This window comes from Balaenoptera musculus, chromosome 1 (assembly GCF_009873245.2).
Source record: "Balaenoptera musculus isolate JJ_BM4_2016_0621 chromosome 1, mBalMus1.pri.v3, whole genome shotgun sequence".
Taxonomy (NCBI): Eukaryota; Metazoa; Chordata; class Mammalia; order Artiodactyla; family Balaenopteridae; genus Balaenoptera; species Balaenoptera musculus.
The window spans coordinates 33,824,356-33,840,536 of NC_045785.1; the positions used below are offsets into that span (position 1 = coordinate 33,824,356).

The 16,181-nt window shown below is 53.7% G+C and overlaps 1 protein-coding gene across 1 annotated transcript in view; it reads right to left on the reverse strand.

The window, feature by feature from the left end:
* HIVEP3 (HIVEP zinc finger 3) overlaps positions 1-16,181 on the reverse strand; it is a 132,115-nt gene that overhangs the window by 48,942 nt on the left and 66,992 nt on the right. The window contains exons 3-4 of the mRNA XM_036833782.1: positions 6,749-12,349; positions 2,742-2,887 (exon numbers count right to left, since the gene is read on the reverse strand). Coding sequence (XP_036689677.1) covers positions 2,742-2,887; positions 6,749-11,818 — 5,216 coding nt within the window. The 5' untranslated portion in view covers positions 11,819-12,349. The remainder of the gene's footprint in view (positions 1-2,741; positions 2,888-6,748; positions 12,350-16,181) is intronic.

Consider the following 16,181-nt stretch of genomic DNA (forward strand, 5'->3'; position numbering starts at 1 on the left):
GATGGGAGCAGAAGCTTCTGGGTGGAAGCCTGAAGAGTCAGTGCACAAGGCATCACTGTCCCATCTTACCCTCTCGGCCTTGGCTGGCCTGGATCTCTGAGTGACTCCCAGGAACAGAACCCCATTGCAGACCCTTGTCAAACAGGTATTGGAGTGAAGTACAAATACTTGCTGTGTTAAAAAAAAAACATAAAAGAAAGAAAGAAAAAAAGGGAGGGGGGAGGGGAGGGGATGGAGGGAGGAAGGAAGGAAGGAAGGAAGAAATGGGCCAAAGGCAAAGCCCTGGTGACCTCAGGTGGGTGTGCCTGAAGGGTCTATTCAGTGTTTCTGGGTGGGGGGCACCCTTGGCATTTTGGGTGGGACAAGTTGTTCTGTGGTTGGTGATAGGATGGTCACATACCCAGCCCTGTCCATGAAATGCCAGAGGTGCCCCCAGTTCTGTGACAACCCAAACTCTCATGCCCACATTTGCAAACGCTCCTGGGGGTGACACCAGCCCCAAGAGAGCTGTAAATGTTGAGGGGTCTCCAGAAGGGAGGGTGGGAGGTACAGCGGGGGCCCAGATGGGACAGCGGGGCTGCAGGAGAAGATGACCTGACCGGCGGCATTACATAACCCCCCCACCAAAGCGCTCAAATTAGATGTGACAAGTAGAGAGAGTGAGGATGACGTTCTTCGCAGCTGACAGACAGAGTGAGATTCTCCTGGAGGGGATAAAAGCGATGGACACAGTGGTGAAAAAATGCTCCGATGCCCGTTTGTCAGCACCATGAACTGCAGCCTTTACACGGGGCGGCAACACGATCCCCTGACCATCCACAAAGTATGTAATTATCGCCTTTTACAGATGGGAAGCAGAGCTGGAGAGGTGAGGGGATTGTCTGAGTGGAACAGGTAAGTGGGAGAGCTGCTCGGGGGCAGGGATGCTGGACCTGGGAAGAGAGGGAGATTCTGAACAGAGCAGGTAGGATTAAATGATGACCTGGGTGGGACGGTGGGGGTAGGTTACAGTGAGGACCCCTGCCTAGGCTGTAGGAAGAGGAGAAGGGGACTCAGGTGTGGCCTTCACCTTTCAGCTGAAGGTAGACCGCGTGGCAGAGACTCCGGTGGCTGAAGCTGTGAACTAACTGGGGTGGGGAGAGGCTCCTGCCAACTGCCCTTTTCGGGGCTCAGGCTTCCCGGGGGGGAATGAGGGCAGCAGGGAGCCGCCTGGAACCAGATCTCCAGTCTGGGGACAGTTGCCTCTCAGGGCAGAAGCAAATCCCCTCCTTCATGGCTGCTAACACTCAGCCTCCCCCCTGGGGCCCCACAGATGGTCCTTGAAACTGCTGGGAGAAGGCTGTGACCGATGCACCAATCCCAGGATGAAGTCTTATGTGGCCTTTGGAGGACCCCAATGATATGAGAACACAGAGACACACGGGGGCGCTCTAACCAAGTAGCAGAAGAGGATACCCGTCAGTCCCCAGATGGAAAGAGGGCAAATATTTCGAAAAACCTCTGGTCTAGTGTTTCTCAGTGGAGCAGTTACTGGAACTCTGAAAAGGATATTTCTCCCCCCCGGGGGACGTGTCCCTGCCACTGCAGGATGTTTGCCCTCCCTGATCCCCTCCCTGTCACTATGACAAGCCAACCCCCCAAGTTCAGTTTCCAAACACTCCCTCTCCTGAGAGCCCCTGCTGGTCAGTGCCACCGGAGGATGCCCACTGGTGGCCTTGGGGAGCTGGGTAGTGTCTGCTCTCCCCGCGCTACAGAGGAATCCAGCACCTCCCACTTTGACCTTGTGAGTTAGGCACCGCAGGTGCTGGAGAATCGTAGGTCCCATAACATTCGGTGTTGGCTGGGGCTCATGGGGACCATCCTCCTTGGGAGGTAGGTTTTCCTCCGTGCTGTTATCATTCAGGACTGGGTAGGACGAGGGCCGCATTGATCACACTGGGGACACAGACACAGGACCCTGAGACAGACACCACGGGACCTGCGTACAGACACCCACGTCCCAAGAAGCACACACGTGGTCACAAAGAACACAGCTTGCACAACACTTCCACAAAGCAGGTCTGAAACCAGGCAGCCTGCTGGAGCCCGGGGAGCCCCACAGTTGAGAGTTCTGAGATGTTTCTATCATTAGGTTTACAAAGACAAAGCACCGACGGTGAAAAACCAGGAGTATTATTCTAAATATTTACCAACCAATGAGTCCTGGACTCCGGCCAGTCAGAACAGAGACCGGTGTACACAGCTGGTATGTGCAGTGCGCTATCAGCCCTGTAAACAGCCTTGTCAGCAGAGCCTGAGTGCCCCTGTGGGACACCAGGCCTGCCATGGTGGCTGCTTAGGCAGGACAGAGGTGACTTTTGGGGAACATACACCAAGGTTAACAGCAGTCCGGACAGGACCTGGGAGAATCACTATCAATCCCAATGCGGGGTCTAGGAACCCAGCCAGCATGTGAGGAAAGAGAGGCTGGGGGAAGACCCAGGCGGCGCCAGTCCCCAGCACATACCTGGCGTACCCCACCCCCGACCAAGGAGCCCCCATTCCTTAACAGAGGTGGTCAGCGAGTCCCACAAAGATGGCACCTCCTGGAAGGCCGGAAGCCCAGGGCTCCTGTGGGCACAGCCCTGCCCGTTGAGATGCTCACCACCTCTGAACGCAGATGACACCACCCCCAGCCCTCGGGCGGGCGCGAGCTCTTACTGCATGGGAAGCAGACATTGCAAACCAAAGGTGATTCTTACCCTCCTTCGAAGATTTTGATCCTCGCCGGCTCCCCTCTCTTGGAGGCAGGAGCGTCCTCCTCCGGCTTCCCTCGCTTCTCCTCTTCCTTCTCCACTCTAGCTATCTCTTTCTGGCCTTCCGGGGAAACCAGCGAAGGGAGGCGAACCTGGCCCACCGCAGGAATGACAAAATCATGGCTGGTTAACAGGTGGTCACGGAATGATGCCTTTGATGGCATCGCACATCTACACTTCATCCTCCCTCTACCCAGTGAAGAGGTGCTATTAGTCCCACGTTACAGAAGGAGGGAAACGGATCCTCAGAGAGGTGAAGTCAGAACTGGGACTCGGACCAGGTCTTTTTCAGGAGAAGACCAGGCCTTCCCATGACAGCTGCGTTTGCTCTCTTTTTCACACTAGTCTAGGGGTTTCTGGGGACAGGTCCTCATCTTGGTCTCCTCGGTCACACCAGCCTCAGAGAAGGCATTTGAGGAATGCTGAATACATAAATGAAGGCTCCACCTTTGGAGATTAACCAGCCCAATTTTCTTTTATAGATGAGAAAGTCAAGGTCACGCAGCAAGTTAAGGGCATTGCTGGGAGCAGAACGCAGGTCTCCTGAAGGCCCTGACCAATAGCACCCCACCCAGTCCCCCGCCCCTGAGCCAGACACAGAGAAGCTGTGCCGCCCACTGATGGGCATGGGCCTGGCGGGCGTGCATCTCAGGGAACCTGTTCTCTTCAAGAGATATGGGCCTCGGTGGTGACAGCTGGCTGGATAACACGTCCCCTAGATCCTCTGATGGTGGCAGGGGTGGGTGCACCCTTTAATAGGAAGTGGCGATGCTGGGCTGGGGGCTGGGGCCAGCAGTGAGATCCTTATCCTACTTCATGCCACTGTCATTAAGGTCATGAGGAACTGCACTGTTGATAGCCGGCAGGAGGAGCAACCTTGTCTCCCGGTGCTGGGACAATCTAAGGACAGAAGTCCCTGTGCCAGTCACCACACCTGCCCCTACAAGGATGGGCTGGGGCTCAGCAGAAAGGTAGCTGGTTGGGAATCAGGGAATCTGAGTTCTAGCACCACATAGGCCACTGCATGCTGAGCCACCCTTGGGTGAACTACTTCACCTCTCTGGGCCTCAGAGTCTGAGGGGATGAGACCATCTTGGAGATTCATTCCAGGGTCAACTTCTATGATTCAGTGACCCCCCCCCCCAAAAAAAAATCTCTTCAGAATTGGAGATGGGGAGTGGAAACCAAGTGAGGCTATGGACTGCTGCTTTGGCAGAAGGCAGGTGATTTTATGCAATACCCAGGGATTTCCAGAGCATGCTGTTTTCACTTCCATCTCAGCCTGCCATCTGGGCCATCCATGGAAGGACCAAGAGGCCTCCCCCAGGCTGATGAGTGACTTCTGTCTCACAACCAGCTGTGATGTCAGGGCCAAGCTAGAGGAGGCTGGTTTTGGTGGCAGGAGCCACTCTACCAGGAAACACTGTTGGAATTGAGCAGCAGACCAGGGATCCACTTTAGCTTTTAATGATAATAATGTGAATAACTGCAGAGAATGATGATCAAGTGCCAATGTGCCAGCCACTGTTCTAAACACACTTTGCATATTTTAACTCATTTAATTACCTCTACAGTCCTATGAGCCAAGTATTATTATTGTCTCTATTTTATCGATGAGGAAACCAAGGTTCAGAGAGGTTAAGTAATTGGCCCAAGGTCAATTAGTAAGTGAGATAGTGGGATTCAAATTCGGGCAACTTGGCACTGAAGCCCTTGCTCTTAATCTCTTTGCAATAGTGCATGTGGTTGTCAAAATGATCCCCAAAGAGAAAAAAGGAAGGAGAAACCTGGGGGATGAAATGTAGCTGCAAAGTGAACTCTTGTATAAGCTTGGGTTTCTCCAGGGTTTAAATTGAAAAAAAATGTGTGTGACCAAACTCAAACCTGACTGGGTGGCATAGACCTGCACAAAGATGGTTAGGAAGAGCTTTGAAATGCTGATATAGCCCAAAGGGCCTTTTCAGAGCTACTAACAGGGAATGGAAGCTATGGGATGACAAATGTCAGCTCAGTATAATAGGGAACTTTCTTAAAGCACTGTCCCAAGATGGGCTGGGTTGTACTAAGAGGTGGTGAGTGCCCAGTCACTGGAGATACGCAAGCTGAGACCAGAGAGAGGTGTAATTATAGAAAGGCATCAATCAGTGGGCCATGCAGTTACATTAACGGACCAGACTGGTGAGCTTCTGGTAGGCAACATGCCAGTGAATCAAATGGAATATTCCAGGAAAAAGTGTGCACGGTTCAGCTCATTTTAGGAAAGCAGCATTTTAAACAAATGATTGTCAAACGCAGTTAAGCCAAATTAACTCTTTGTTTTTCTTAAACCACCTTTCAGTGTTCAATCATTAAAACAGAGGAGCAGTCCTGAGCATCCAAAAGAACTTTGGAGTGAGATCTAGTTTTGAAGCCAGGATATTTACTGTGTGTGGGGCCTTGTGCAAGTTACCTGACTTCTTTATGCTTTAGTCTCTTTATCAATCATATAGTGATATAGAACCCTGTCAAGGTGGTTGTGAGGATAAAAGTAACACTGAGCACAGTACCTGGTACATAGTAAGTGCACTATAAGTTCTAAGTGTGAATATAATTACAACAGCATCTTGGGAGTAGCCATCGCCAGTAAGAGACACTGGAGAGAAAATCAGTCATGATGTTTATGGCGAAAGTGGAAACCTCAGTTAAGGATATCTGTAGACTGACAAGGATATTTAGAGAATAAATTTGGGAAACAGTTTGGTGAAGAATATCAAGTAGAGCTAAGGACAAATTCAATGCACAAAAGTCACTCAATAAAAGAGCAGGATACAAATATAGGAGAAGTTATCGAACATAGTTTTGTTCATTTATCTACAATAGGAATTTAGGGGACTTATTTGGTCAAAGAATCTGGTCCGAAGACACACTAATGAACATCTCTAAATTTGCAGACACTTTTAAGGTTTTCTTTCCTCAAATAATTGAAAGAAGAAAAATAGACTCTCTGGAGTCAGACAGGTTTGGGTTCAAATTCTGGGTTTGCCAAATATTTGCCATGTGACCTGGACCTCCCTCACCCTCTGACCCTCAGTTCCCTCATCTACAGAATGAAGATGATACTGCTACCTCACAGGTGGAGATGAGTATCAACTGGATTCATGGGCACAGAGCAATGCCTGGCACAGTGAGGCTACTCAACCAATAAGACCAATTGTTATTCCACAAATATCAAGTCAGCATAGCACATCATGGCCTAAATCCTTACGCTGGCCTTGTCAGGATACGGAGGTGTCACTGGTATGAAGCAAACCTGGAATTATCAAATGTCAATCTTCCTGAACTTGCAGGGATCAGTTCATTTTATGCCTCCTGATGCAGCCTCAAGTCAGAGGCAATGGAGGAGTAAACATGAGCCCTTAGTCGGGGCTGTGTGCTACCACTAGCATAGATGAGTCAAGCTGTGACCTTGCCACCTACTGGTAAAGAGGGATACTGCAGCCAAGCTCTATTTGCTCTCCTACTCACAGAAAAGAAAGAAGGAATATTTCAGGAGTCATTTGCATCAAATTCTAGACTCTCTGACAATGGGAAGATTTCAAGTGGCACCAGAGAACAGAAATGGTAGATGTGGAGAATAGGAAAAGACTAACCAGATAAGGGAGAAATGTATGTTGGAGTGGCAGTTTTCCAACTGTCTTTTGGCTGAGATTGTGTCTTTGATTTCTCAATAGAAGCTAATGGGAAAGTGGATCACTTTAAAGCTCACTTTATTGAAATGTATCTAGTCCAATGATATGAGGGACACTGACAAAGAAACCCAATAGATAAGGTGATCAGTCACAGCTGATAGAGAGGAAATCTGCCCACTCAGTTGGCTCTCATTTTGCAAATGGAACTTGAGGACAATGTGGCTTTAAAAGCTCAGCAAAGACTTTTAAAATCAGTGGGGAGAAGAAAAACAAGGCTGAACTCACCTCTGTCATGCGGGGCTTGCGGGAGCTGGATGGCACAAGCCTTCCTGTCTCAGGATGCGGAGCTGTGGCCATGGTGTATGTCTCTTTGCTCACCTTCTGCTTAGACCTCAGGAGGGACAAAGCAGCTTTAGTGGAAACCCCCGGAAGGTTGGGGTTGTACAAACTTATGCACCAACCAGCGTAAACAGAGGACCTCCTATCTGCATGCTGGATGTGATTTGGCTTAATGTAGTTTAAATAGCACCAACTGACATTAGTGGTCGTGTGGAGGCTGGGGAACTGCAGTACCTTCTTTGAGTCCGTACCTTCTTGCAACTTGGCTGGCCTGGGGGACGTTTCTGACAGAGGCTGTGAGCTGAGAGGTGCCAGTGGAGGGAGGTCAGGTTGTTCCTTGGAATCTTCTTTCTTCACACTCAGTGGGAGCAACCCTCTTCGGTGAGGTTTACCAGACGGCTGGGCATATTCCTTCAAAGCCTCTGAGCCCGGGGTTGTCACACGGGGCAATGAGGGCTGAGGAAGGGGAGGAATTTCCTTTGGGTCGGATGGATCTGAGGACAGGCTGGACAGTGTTTCTACTTCCCTCCTGCCCTGGCCCTGGCTGCCCAAGTGGGACTTCTCTAGTCTCTTGCTATCCTCGGTGCCGCTAAGCCCCACACTGCATGGTTTCACCAGCTCGAGTTTTTCATCTGCCTTGGAAGCCTCCTCTTCCTTTACTCTTTTTTGCTGCTGGGTTTCCATGGTAAGTTCAAGGCTGCCAGCTGGTGAAAGGACACGTTTGCTTCCTCCCACTGTTGATGAACTCCCCTCCAGGCTCAAGACACTCTCTGATGACAGGGAAGTGCCCTTTCTTTCAGGTAATGTCACAGGCACTCTCAGGTATGGAGTCGGGAAACCTCTGCTTTGCTCTTCACTTACCCCAGCCGGTCTGGGCCCAACCTCGTACACATCTGCCCCACACACAGTCATCCCCTTGCATGAGGGCTCCTCAAACTTGGGAAGAGCCACAGTTGCTGAGCTGCCCTGGGACTGGGTGACCAGGATCTGGGAAAGAGTGGTGTACATGGCGCTCCCATAGGACGGCATGTTGGTCTGGATGCGGACAGGCACAACCAGAGACACCATGGTGTCTGGACAGGCAGGCAGGGCCAGCGGAGGGGCTGACGTGGGTGCTGAGCAGCTGGATGGGAGAGCCACGGGGGGCAGCTGGATGTCACTGCTGTACTCTGTGCTGGGGGAGAGGCCAGGGGTTCCCGTTGCCAGTGTGGCCAGGCTGGTTTTGATCTGGGGTACATGGCTTTCCACATCACCAGGGAGCTGAAGGGCGAACTGGGATTGCAGAGGCAGGAAAAACCCAGAAGAAAGTGCTGAGGAGGCAGGGTAAGGCATGGGGAGAAACGAAGGGGGCTGCCGGAAGGGGATGTTGGCTGGGTGAGGCATGAGCTGGGGGAGGTGGAGTTGGCCTGGGTGCAGAACAGTCGGTTGGAAAGGAAGTGGGGGGGCTTGAAATAAGGAGGGAGGAAGCGGGGGCATGGAGTACGGTGTGGAGAGCAGGCTGGACATGGCCTGGGTGGAGAAGAACTCTGAAGACTGCCCTGGCTCATGCTGTAGGAGGTGCTGGAAGGAGAAAAGGGAGACGGGCGGGGGCAGGTACGGCTTCTCCTGCAAGGGGAGCTGAGCAATGGGGTGGGGGAACACCTGCAGTGCTTCTGTGTAGGGTGGAGTGGCCCCCAGCGCGGGTCTGTCCTGCACCTGGCTCTTGCCTCCTGGGTGCCCGCTGTGTGAGGTGGCTGCAGAGGAAATCGGGGGCAATGGGCTTTTGGCCGAAGATTTACTGGATGAGGGCTTTGGTTCCTCACTCTCCTGTCTTCCCTTGTGGGTGGCCTCTGGCTCGGTTTCGGGAGGCCTGCTCAGAGAGGCCTGTCTCACCAAAAAGCATTTTCTTCTCTCTGGTGGGGCTGCTGAGGCTGCTGGGGCCGCTGGAGCTGCTGGGGCTGGTGCAGAAGGGCCTGTCAAGGACAAGCTGCCGTAGTCGAAGGATTTGCTGCGTGTCTCGGTCATATGGGTGGAGTGGGAAACATTGGGGCTCTGCTCTGAGGCTGACCTCCGCATCTCGCGGGTGTGCGGGTGGTGGCTGGGGACAGTTAGCATGTGGGTGCCCAAGGGTTTGGAGCGTGTGTCGGACGAGGGCCCGGCAGCCTCGGCTTTTCCGTGGTCGTCCCTCTCGAAGGAGGCGGAGCGGCTGGACCCGCTCAGAGAGACACTGCTCTCCTGGCTCGGGCTGCGAGACAGAGGCATGGAGGACTCGAAGCTGGACTCCCCGGATGACTGGGCCATCTCCGCCAGGCGCAGTCTCTTCTTCTTGGGTGGCAGCTTCTCTGCTGGGAGCTGGGCAAGTGTCTGGCTGCGCTGGGGCCACTGGAACTCCTCCGTCTTCTCGGGCTCCTTAGGGGGCGGCTCCGGCTCTGTGTCTGGCCGGTTGGGCTCCTCGGTCACCAGGATCTCGGGAACCTGAATGTTGGGCTGACGGACCAACCTGGGCTGCAGGGAGTGAGCCGAGCGTCCATGCGGGGCGGGCGGGGGTGATGAGAACGGGGCCGCAGACTTGTCTTCCCCTTCCAAGCCGCTGGGCTGCTCCAGAGAGTCGGATTTCTCAAAGGAGCTGGTGTGCTGGATGACAGAAATTTCTTTGGACGTGGCTCTCCTCTCCTTCCCTGATTCTGAACTGGACCCTGGCTTGGGAGTCCTTGGCTGGAAGCCGGCGGATCCCTCCAGGGAGGGCACTGACTTACTCGGCTCTGCTGGTGACTTGGTGGATTCCAAGGGAAGGTTCCGAGCAGCCTCAGATGGCCCGGGGCTGCTGAACTGACTCTCTGTGGACTCAAAGGCGGGCGGCTCCTCCTCGTCCCCGAGGCTCTTCTCTTTCCTCCTCTTCCTCAGTGGAGTGAGCTCCAAGGTGCTCCCCAGTTTGTAATGCATCATCTGGGACCAGGGCTCGTGTTCCGCCTGGCTCTTTTCGGCTTCCGGAGACGCGTGAGCACCTGCGGTGACGGGCTTTGCCATCTGCAGCTCCGAGCAGTAGTACTTTTTATGCGCTTCGTAGTTGTCCCTTTTCTTGTACCGAGCACCACATATGTTACATTCATAGATCACCCCTTTCGTTTTCAAACCCTTCTTGGTCTTTTTGGTGAGGTCGCTTTCCCTGGGTTCCGGTTCATCTGCGGGTTTGGAGGCTGCCTCTTTGCTGCTCGGCCCCGCCTCCTCGGAACTGTACTCCCCGCCCAAAGGTAGTTCGATGGCCGGCTGACGCTTGAGCATCCGGGGGTGGGAGGTAAACAGTTGACTGCTGCGGCTCAGGGCTTCCGAGTCGGCGACGTGGTCGTCGAAGGAGTAGCTGCCTCGGAAGGTGTGTGGGGGGGTACTGAGGGTGCAGGTGGCAGAAGGCATTGAGTGGCTTCTCAGCAGAGGCACAGGGGGGGTGGTGCTGGGCGGGTGCTGGAGGCTCAGCAGTGATTGTTCGGGCTTCGTCTTCTCGCTGTGGGAGGACAGGGGCTCCCGGTAGAGGCTGGATTTGGGCGACTCCATGCTGCTCCGCCGTGACAGGGAGCTCCTCCTGGGCTTCACGCTGTCTATCTCGCTGGTGTCCACCACGGCCTCGTTGATGGTGATGAGCTTGGTGATGTGCTCGATCACCTGCGTCCGGGGCACAGACAGAGGCACCAGGCTGGGCTTGTCTTCGGTGGGCAGGGGCAGGAGGGGCTGCGTGGAGGTGGCCGTCAGCATGGCGGTCCGCTGCCCGATCCGCCCGCACTTGCCGAAGATGATCTCGGCGTAGGACCTGGCGTTGGTGTTTGGGGGGCTGACCTGCTGCTCGGCGCTCTCGGAGCGCGAGAAATACCCAGATTCGGTGCTGCCTTTGCTGCCCGGGCTCAGGAACGCCTGCTCGTCGATCACCTTCTTCCTCTCGCTCAAGCGGAGGGCCAGCTTCTGCTTTATCGTGTGGGTGTCTTCGGGTTTATGGCTCAGGGGGTGTTCGGATGAGGCCTCTGCGAAGGGGGCAGGGTCCTCGAGCGACGGGGCTGAGCTGCACTGGGACAAGGAACAGCGTTCGTGGCTGGAACCCTGGCTCCCAGAGCTGTACAAACCGCTGGACAGGAGGGGGTGCTTGGGCCTCGGGGACAGCTCTGCGGGGTGAGTGGACGTGCTGCCTGTTTCCTCTTCCGAATCTGTGCTTTCCCCCTCAGTGGGCTCCTCAAACTCTTCCCCAGGGATCCTCTCCATCTCCAGCCCTGGGGGGTACATCTCTCCACCCATTCCCGAGGCCAGGCCGGCTTTGATGCGGTGGGCATGGGACTTCCTGTGCTTGTAGAGGTTGCTCTTGGTCTTGAAGGAGAAGCCGCAGGGGCCACAGGGGTAGGGCCTCTCACCCGTGTGCGAGCGGATGTGTTTCTGGAGCACGCTGGGCTTGGCACAGGGGCGGCTGCAGTATTGGCATATGTACTTGCCCGGCTTCTGTGGTTTCCTCTCTTTCTTGTGTGCCTCTTCTGTGGGCTTCAAGGAGACCTGCGAGGGACGGGGCACAAAGACTTTGGGGATGCCAGGCAGGTCCTCGGGAGGAATGACGGAAGCATGGGAAGGCAGGAGTTGGCTCTGAGGATGGAGCCCAGGGCTCACGAAAGAGCCTGAGGGGCCGGGTCTCATGGGGTCAACCAGCTGCCACGTGGACCCCTCCAGGAGATGCTCGGGTTTGCCGGGCGACATGAATGCTGGTGTCAGAGGGTGCTGCGGAATCTGCGAGATGTGGACCGAGGCTTCGATGGAGGACCTCTTGGGGGGATTCTGCGGCTGGCCTGTTTTCTCCTGAGAGCCTTCCCTAAGAACCGATGAGGGGCCTGGGAAGGGCTGTGGGGCTAGGAGCTCTTGGAAGGGGCCCTCTTGGGTGGCAGCCGTGCCGCTGCCTGGGTACGGGGCGCTGGATGAGACACTGGTCTGAATGGCCTCTCCTTTGGTCAGCCGCTTCCGGGGACTTCCCTCAGCCTTCTTGGTGCCCTTGACACTTTGTTCAGGATCCATGACCTCCACGGGACTTCAGATGCTATTCAGGGAAGGTCGGGGCAGGCCGCATTTACGAATAATCCAAGCGTCCCAAGGAGGCGTCTGGCTTGGGCCACATTGGTCAAGAGCTATGGAAGCCAAACCCAAGATGGTTTTGGGAGTTTTTTTGCAAGTGTCACTGGGTGCAAGTGGACTCAGAGCAGGTCATCAGGGCCCAGACTGTTCACATCAGTGAGGCATGGCCCTCTACTTTGCAGACAGAAAACGCGCCAGCACTTTCTGCCTGAATGTCTGTCGTGGAAACGTCATGAAGGATGTCAGTGTTGCCATTGTATTGTTTCAGTTGGCAGTGGCAAGTGGCCCCCCACAAGTCCCCTGTGTGCTATGTGAACCGCTGACGGCTGGAGACAGCTGTGTGCATGGTCCAGGCATCCCTGGTTCCCGCACGAGAGAAGCCACGCTGGACGCCGCGGGCAGCTCCGTCCCGCCTCTTCTCCTCTTTTGTCCCGTGTTGGAGATGAACGGCCGCGGAGGGGAAGTCACGCTCTTCTACTTGACGAGAGCACACACACAGAAACACACACAGAAATAGAAGAGAAGAGAAGCGAGAGTTACTGTGACTCATCCACAGCTCAGGCAGCTCCGACCTGGTGAGATCCCTACAGGTCAACCAGGGAGACCTGACCCGAACCCAGAGCTCCAGGCTCTGTGCATTGAAGCACTGCTGGTACCTCCCTTGTCTGCATTCCCAGTGATGCCCACTGTGGTTCTGAGGACCGTGGCTGTGTGGAGCGTTGGGAGCAGGAGGCATGGGGGGCTCTGGGAACCTCAGGGCACTTAGCGATGGGAGGCTTGGGCTCCAGTCCCTGCTCAGAGAGTGACTCCAAGTGGGTTTCAGTTCCCTAAGTCTCAGTTGCCTCATCTATGAAATGGGATAACAGCAATTCCTGCCTCAAGTGCATCTCGGGCTGCAGTGGGGTCCAACATGAAAATGGATGTGGATGCTGTAGGATGAATCCCGGCCGGTCCCATGGCTGGTGCAAGAGTTGGGGCCGGTGGGTTATTTGGAGATGAGCTTTCTAAGAGGGGGACCGTTCTCGGGTTAGTATTTCTCTCTGGCCCTGGGTTCTGAGGGTGTCCAGGAAGGGCATCATTCATGGCTTTGCTAACCCTTGCTAACCCACCTCCCAAACCAGTGTTTCATAGAAAAGCTAAAACCACTGCCCCAGACTGTGGGAGCTCACAGTCTAACACAGCGTGACCACCAGATCTGCCAAGCAATAGCTGGAGGGTCATTCTGGAAGTTTCCTCCAGGTGTTCAACCTTTCCTTGTCCAGTCAGTGCCCCAGGGATACCCTGGAAGTAGTTCAGAATGGGGGTCCTTGCCAAACTGAGGGGCAAAGCTGATCAGAGCAGAGCCCCAAGTGTGTGTGCCCTGCCAGGGCCAGCCAAAAGTCAGGCAGCCTAGGCTTCCTGGGCTCCAAGGGCATTGCAGAGCCACTCTCCCCAGGAGCATGGTGAGAATTTCAAAGCTGGAAGTCACTGTGAACTTTGTCTCGCCAGCCACCTTACTTTCCAGTGGACAAAACTAAGGACTGCAGAGGGAGGGTGGCCTGCTAAGGTCCTATGTTCCTAAGAGGCAGGGCCAGCACTTGAACTCAGGCTCCCCACGGCCAGATTTTATTCCCCAGTCACCTTGCAGGTGTCTGTCCCCTGGGCGAGGGTCTGGGGGGGCGGTGACCGTGTCTCTGCAGCCTTCTTCCCTCTCCTGCGGGCTTGCTCTGCCCCTGGCATCCTGATCTCAGGCTCCCTTCATGACCTCACCTTTATTTTCATTGGGTGTTTGCTGATGCAGTGTTGAAAAGTTTCCTTCTTCTACTTTCACAGAGTGCTCAGAAAATTAACAAGTCTGAAAGACTCAAATAATTTTCGCTCAAATGGCAGGACCTCGGACATAGTGACATGCCATGGAATGGCAGGTAGTTCAATAACTAACTAAAAATTATATTCTATAAATTTATTCCTTTTTTGTTTCCTTTCCATCTTGGTTCTACAGAGACTTCAATGTAACTATAACAAAATTTTATAAATATTTTTAAAAGAATGACAAGCTATAAATAATATAAGAAAGTTGTAAATAAGAATAACAAATCAGAACAAAGGAAAATGTAAATAAGGCAGGAGGTCAGGATTGGTGGGATGGAAAGAATATTGGTATAACAATCATAACGGCTTACGGTGCTTCTATAGTTCAGCTATACACTTATATCTGAGATTCCTGGCAGTCAAGGAGAAAAGAGAGATATGGTCCATTACAGGGTCTTTATATCCAGAGAGGAAGAAATATATAAGTTCCTTGCAGGAAGCAGAGGATTGATTGAAAAGAACTTTTTCATGTGGTACTTCAGACAGGGGCAGTGAATGATGCATGAGATCACCTATGTCTTCAAATGACATCCCTCCAAGCAAATGCAGTGATTGATTTTTGTCAATGGAAGGTCACAACTCAGCAAAGGCTATTCTTTGAGCAGTCAAAGCCCTCCTTTGACTCCGGCAGAGAGTATCCTCCCAAAGCAGGGAAATCTCATTTCATCATATTACTGTCAATAGGGTGGCCATGTAAGATATCATCCAAACTAGGACACTTTTGAGAGGGAAAGAGGTACAACTAATAATTATGGAGGAGCAACAGCAATAAACCAGGGCTGTCCCAGGCAAATCAGAACAAATGGCTACCCTTACAGTCAATATTTACCTTGTGACCCAAACCAGGCACAAGTACCATCTCTGGGGGTCTGGTACAAACTTTTGGTCTTTGCTGTGAGGACTGAAATGACACCATGGTCTCCTGTGGATTCCTAGAGACTGGTTGCCTAGTCTCATCCCCTCACTTGACAGATTAGGAGACTGAGGCCTAGCAGGATGATGTGATTTTCCCTAAAAATTGCACGGTGATGGTAGCTGAGGCAGACCACCCTCCGCCTCCCACCCCCTGGCCAGGGCTCATCTCCACCTCGGCGAATAAATGCCCCCTAGGACCACTGTGGCACAATGGGCACTGCAGTCTATGGCTCCCTGTTCTATGGAGGCACCGGCTTGGTCCTACAGGACGTGGCTGTATCCCTGGCAATGAGCATCAGTGGGCGTGCAGAGGCTTAACAATCAAGGGGGCCTTTCAACGTATGTCCTAACCTCACTGTGGCTGCCGGACAGGAGAAATGGGGAGCAGGCTGGGGAGTCCATCCTGGTGGCATTACCCCCAGGCCTCATTTATCCAAGCTAATGTGGGCAGTAGTGCTGAGTCATGGAAAAGTCAGATGAGGCAGCCAGCATCTGCCGTGTAGATGCAGAACTGTGCTCCGGACTGGTCTGCAACTCCCAGGCTTGGCTGTACCTGTAGGGGGCTGTGGAGGGGGAGGCCCCTGGGTACTCTGTATAGATAATAAAGGGTTGACGCTACCTACTATTTCTAGTGACCCTTTCATGCAAGGATCTCAAAGCACCCCCAAAATACTAACTAGTGGTAAGCTTTGCTTCTTCCAGTGGATGGAAGGGACCCTCCACATGACTGGGTGGTGAACGATCAGTCTGGGTGGGGGTCAGTTGGCCAAGGAGGACTCTACATCATCGAGTCCTGTGGTTCTCCCTTCACCGAGCCACAGGCTCTCCAGGGGCAGGTGGGGAAGTGCCCAGAGGCTGGGGTTTGGAGAGTCCCAGGCCAGGTAGGAGGGGTGGGGTGGATGAGGGAGACAGGTGGTTACTGTGTCATCAGGTGACTCACTGGGCCAGCACCACCTGCCTGGGGTCAGCATCCAGGCTGCACCTGTGAGCCGGGCTCGGGGCTCTTCCCAAGAGGCCCTCCTGCCAGCACCCTCTGGGGCAGGAGCAGCCAGGACATGTCAGCACCATCGGCGACCCAGAAGGAGTGGGTCAGTGAGGCCCGAGAGCCGAAAGGCCCACCCCTTCGTTCTGCATAGAGGGCACCTGAGCTGCAGGGGGCAATGACTATTTCAGGCCACACAGGTCCCCGGGCTCCTGGGCCAGTGCTCTCTACTTCCCTGCTCCACACCTCATGACAGGCCAGGGGTCCTTCATACGAGAGGCAATGGGAGGGGGCAGCAGGACTGGGTGCAGACCTGGGGCAAACCTAGGAGGGCTAAGAAGGCTTCAGCCTTGGAATGGATTACAGTTCACACTGGCATCATCACTTGTTTACTTAACTCTTTAATCCCTTTAGAAGGACTGTTTCCAATCACTGTGACCAAGTGACACTAAGAAAATGGCTCTTTTCTATCTTCTGTGCTTCTGAAGGTATGTGTAAAGTTTTAGTATAAACTTGAAGTAACAGAAGAAAAAGCTGCCTCTGCAGAGAACTGGTGAG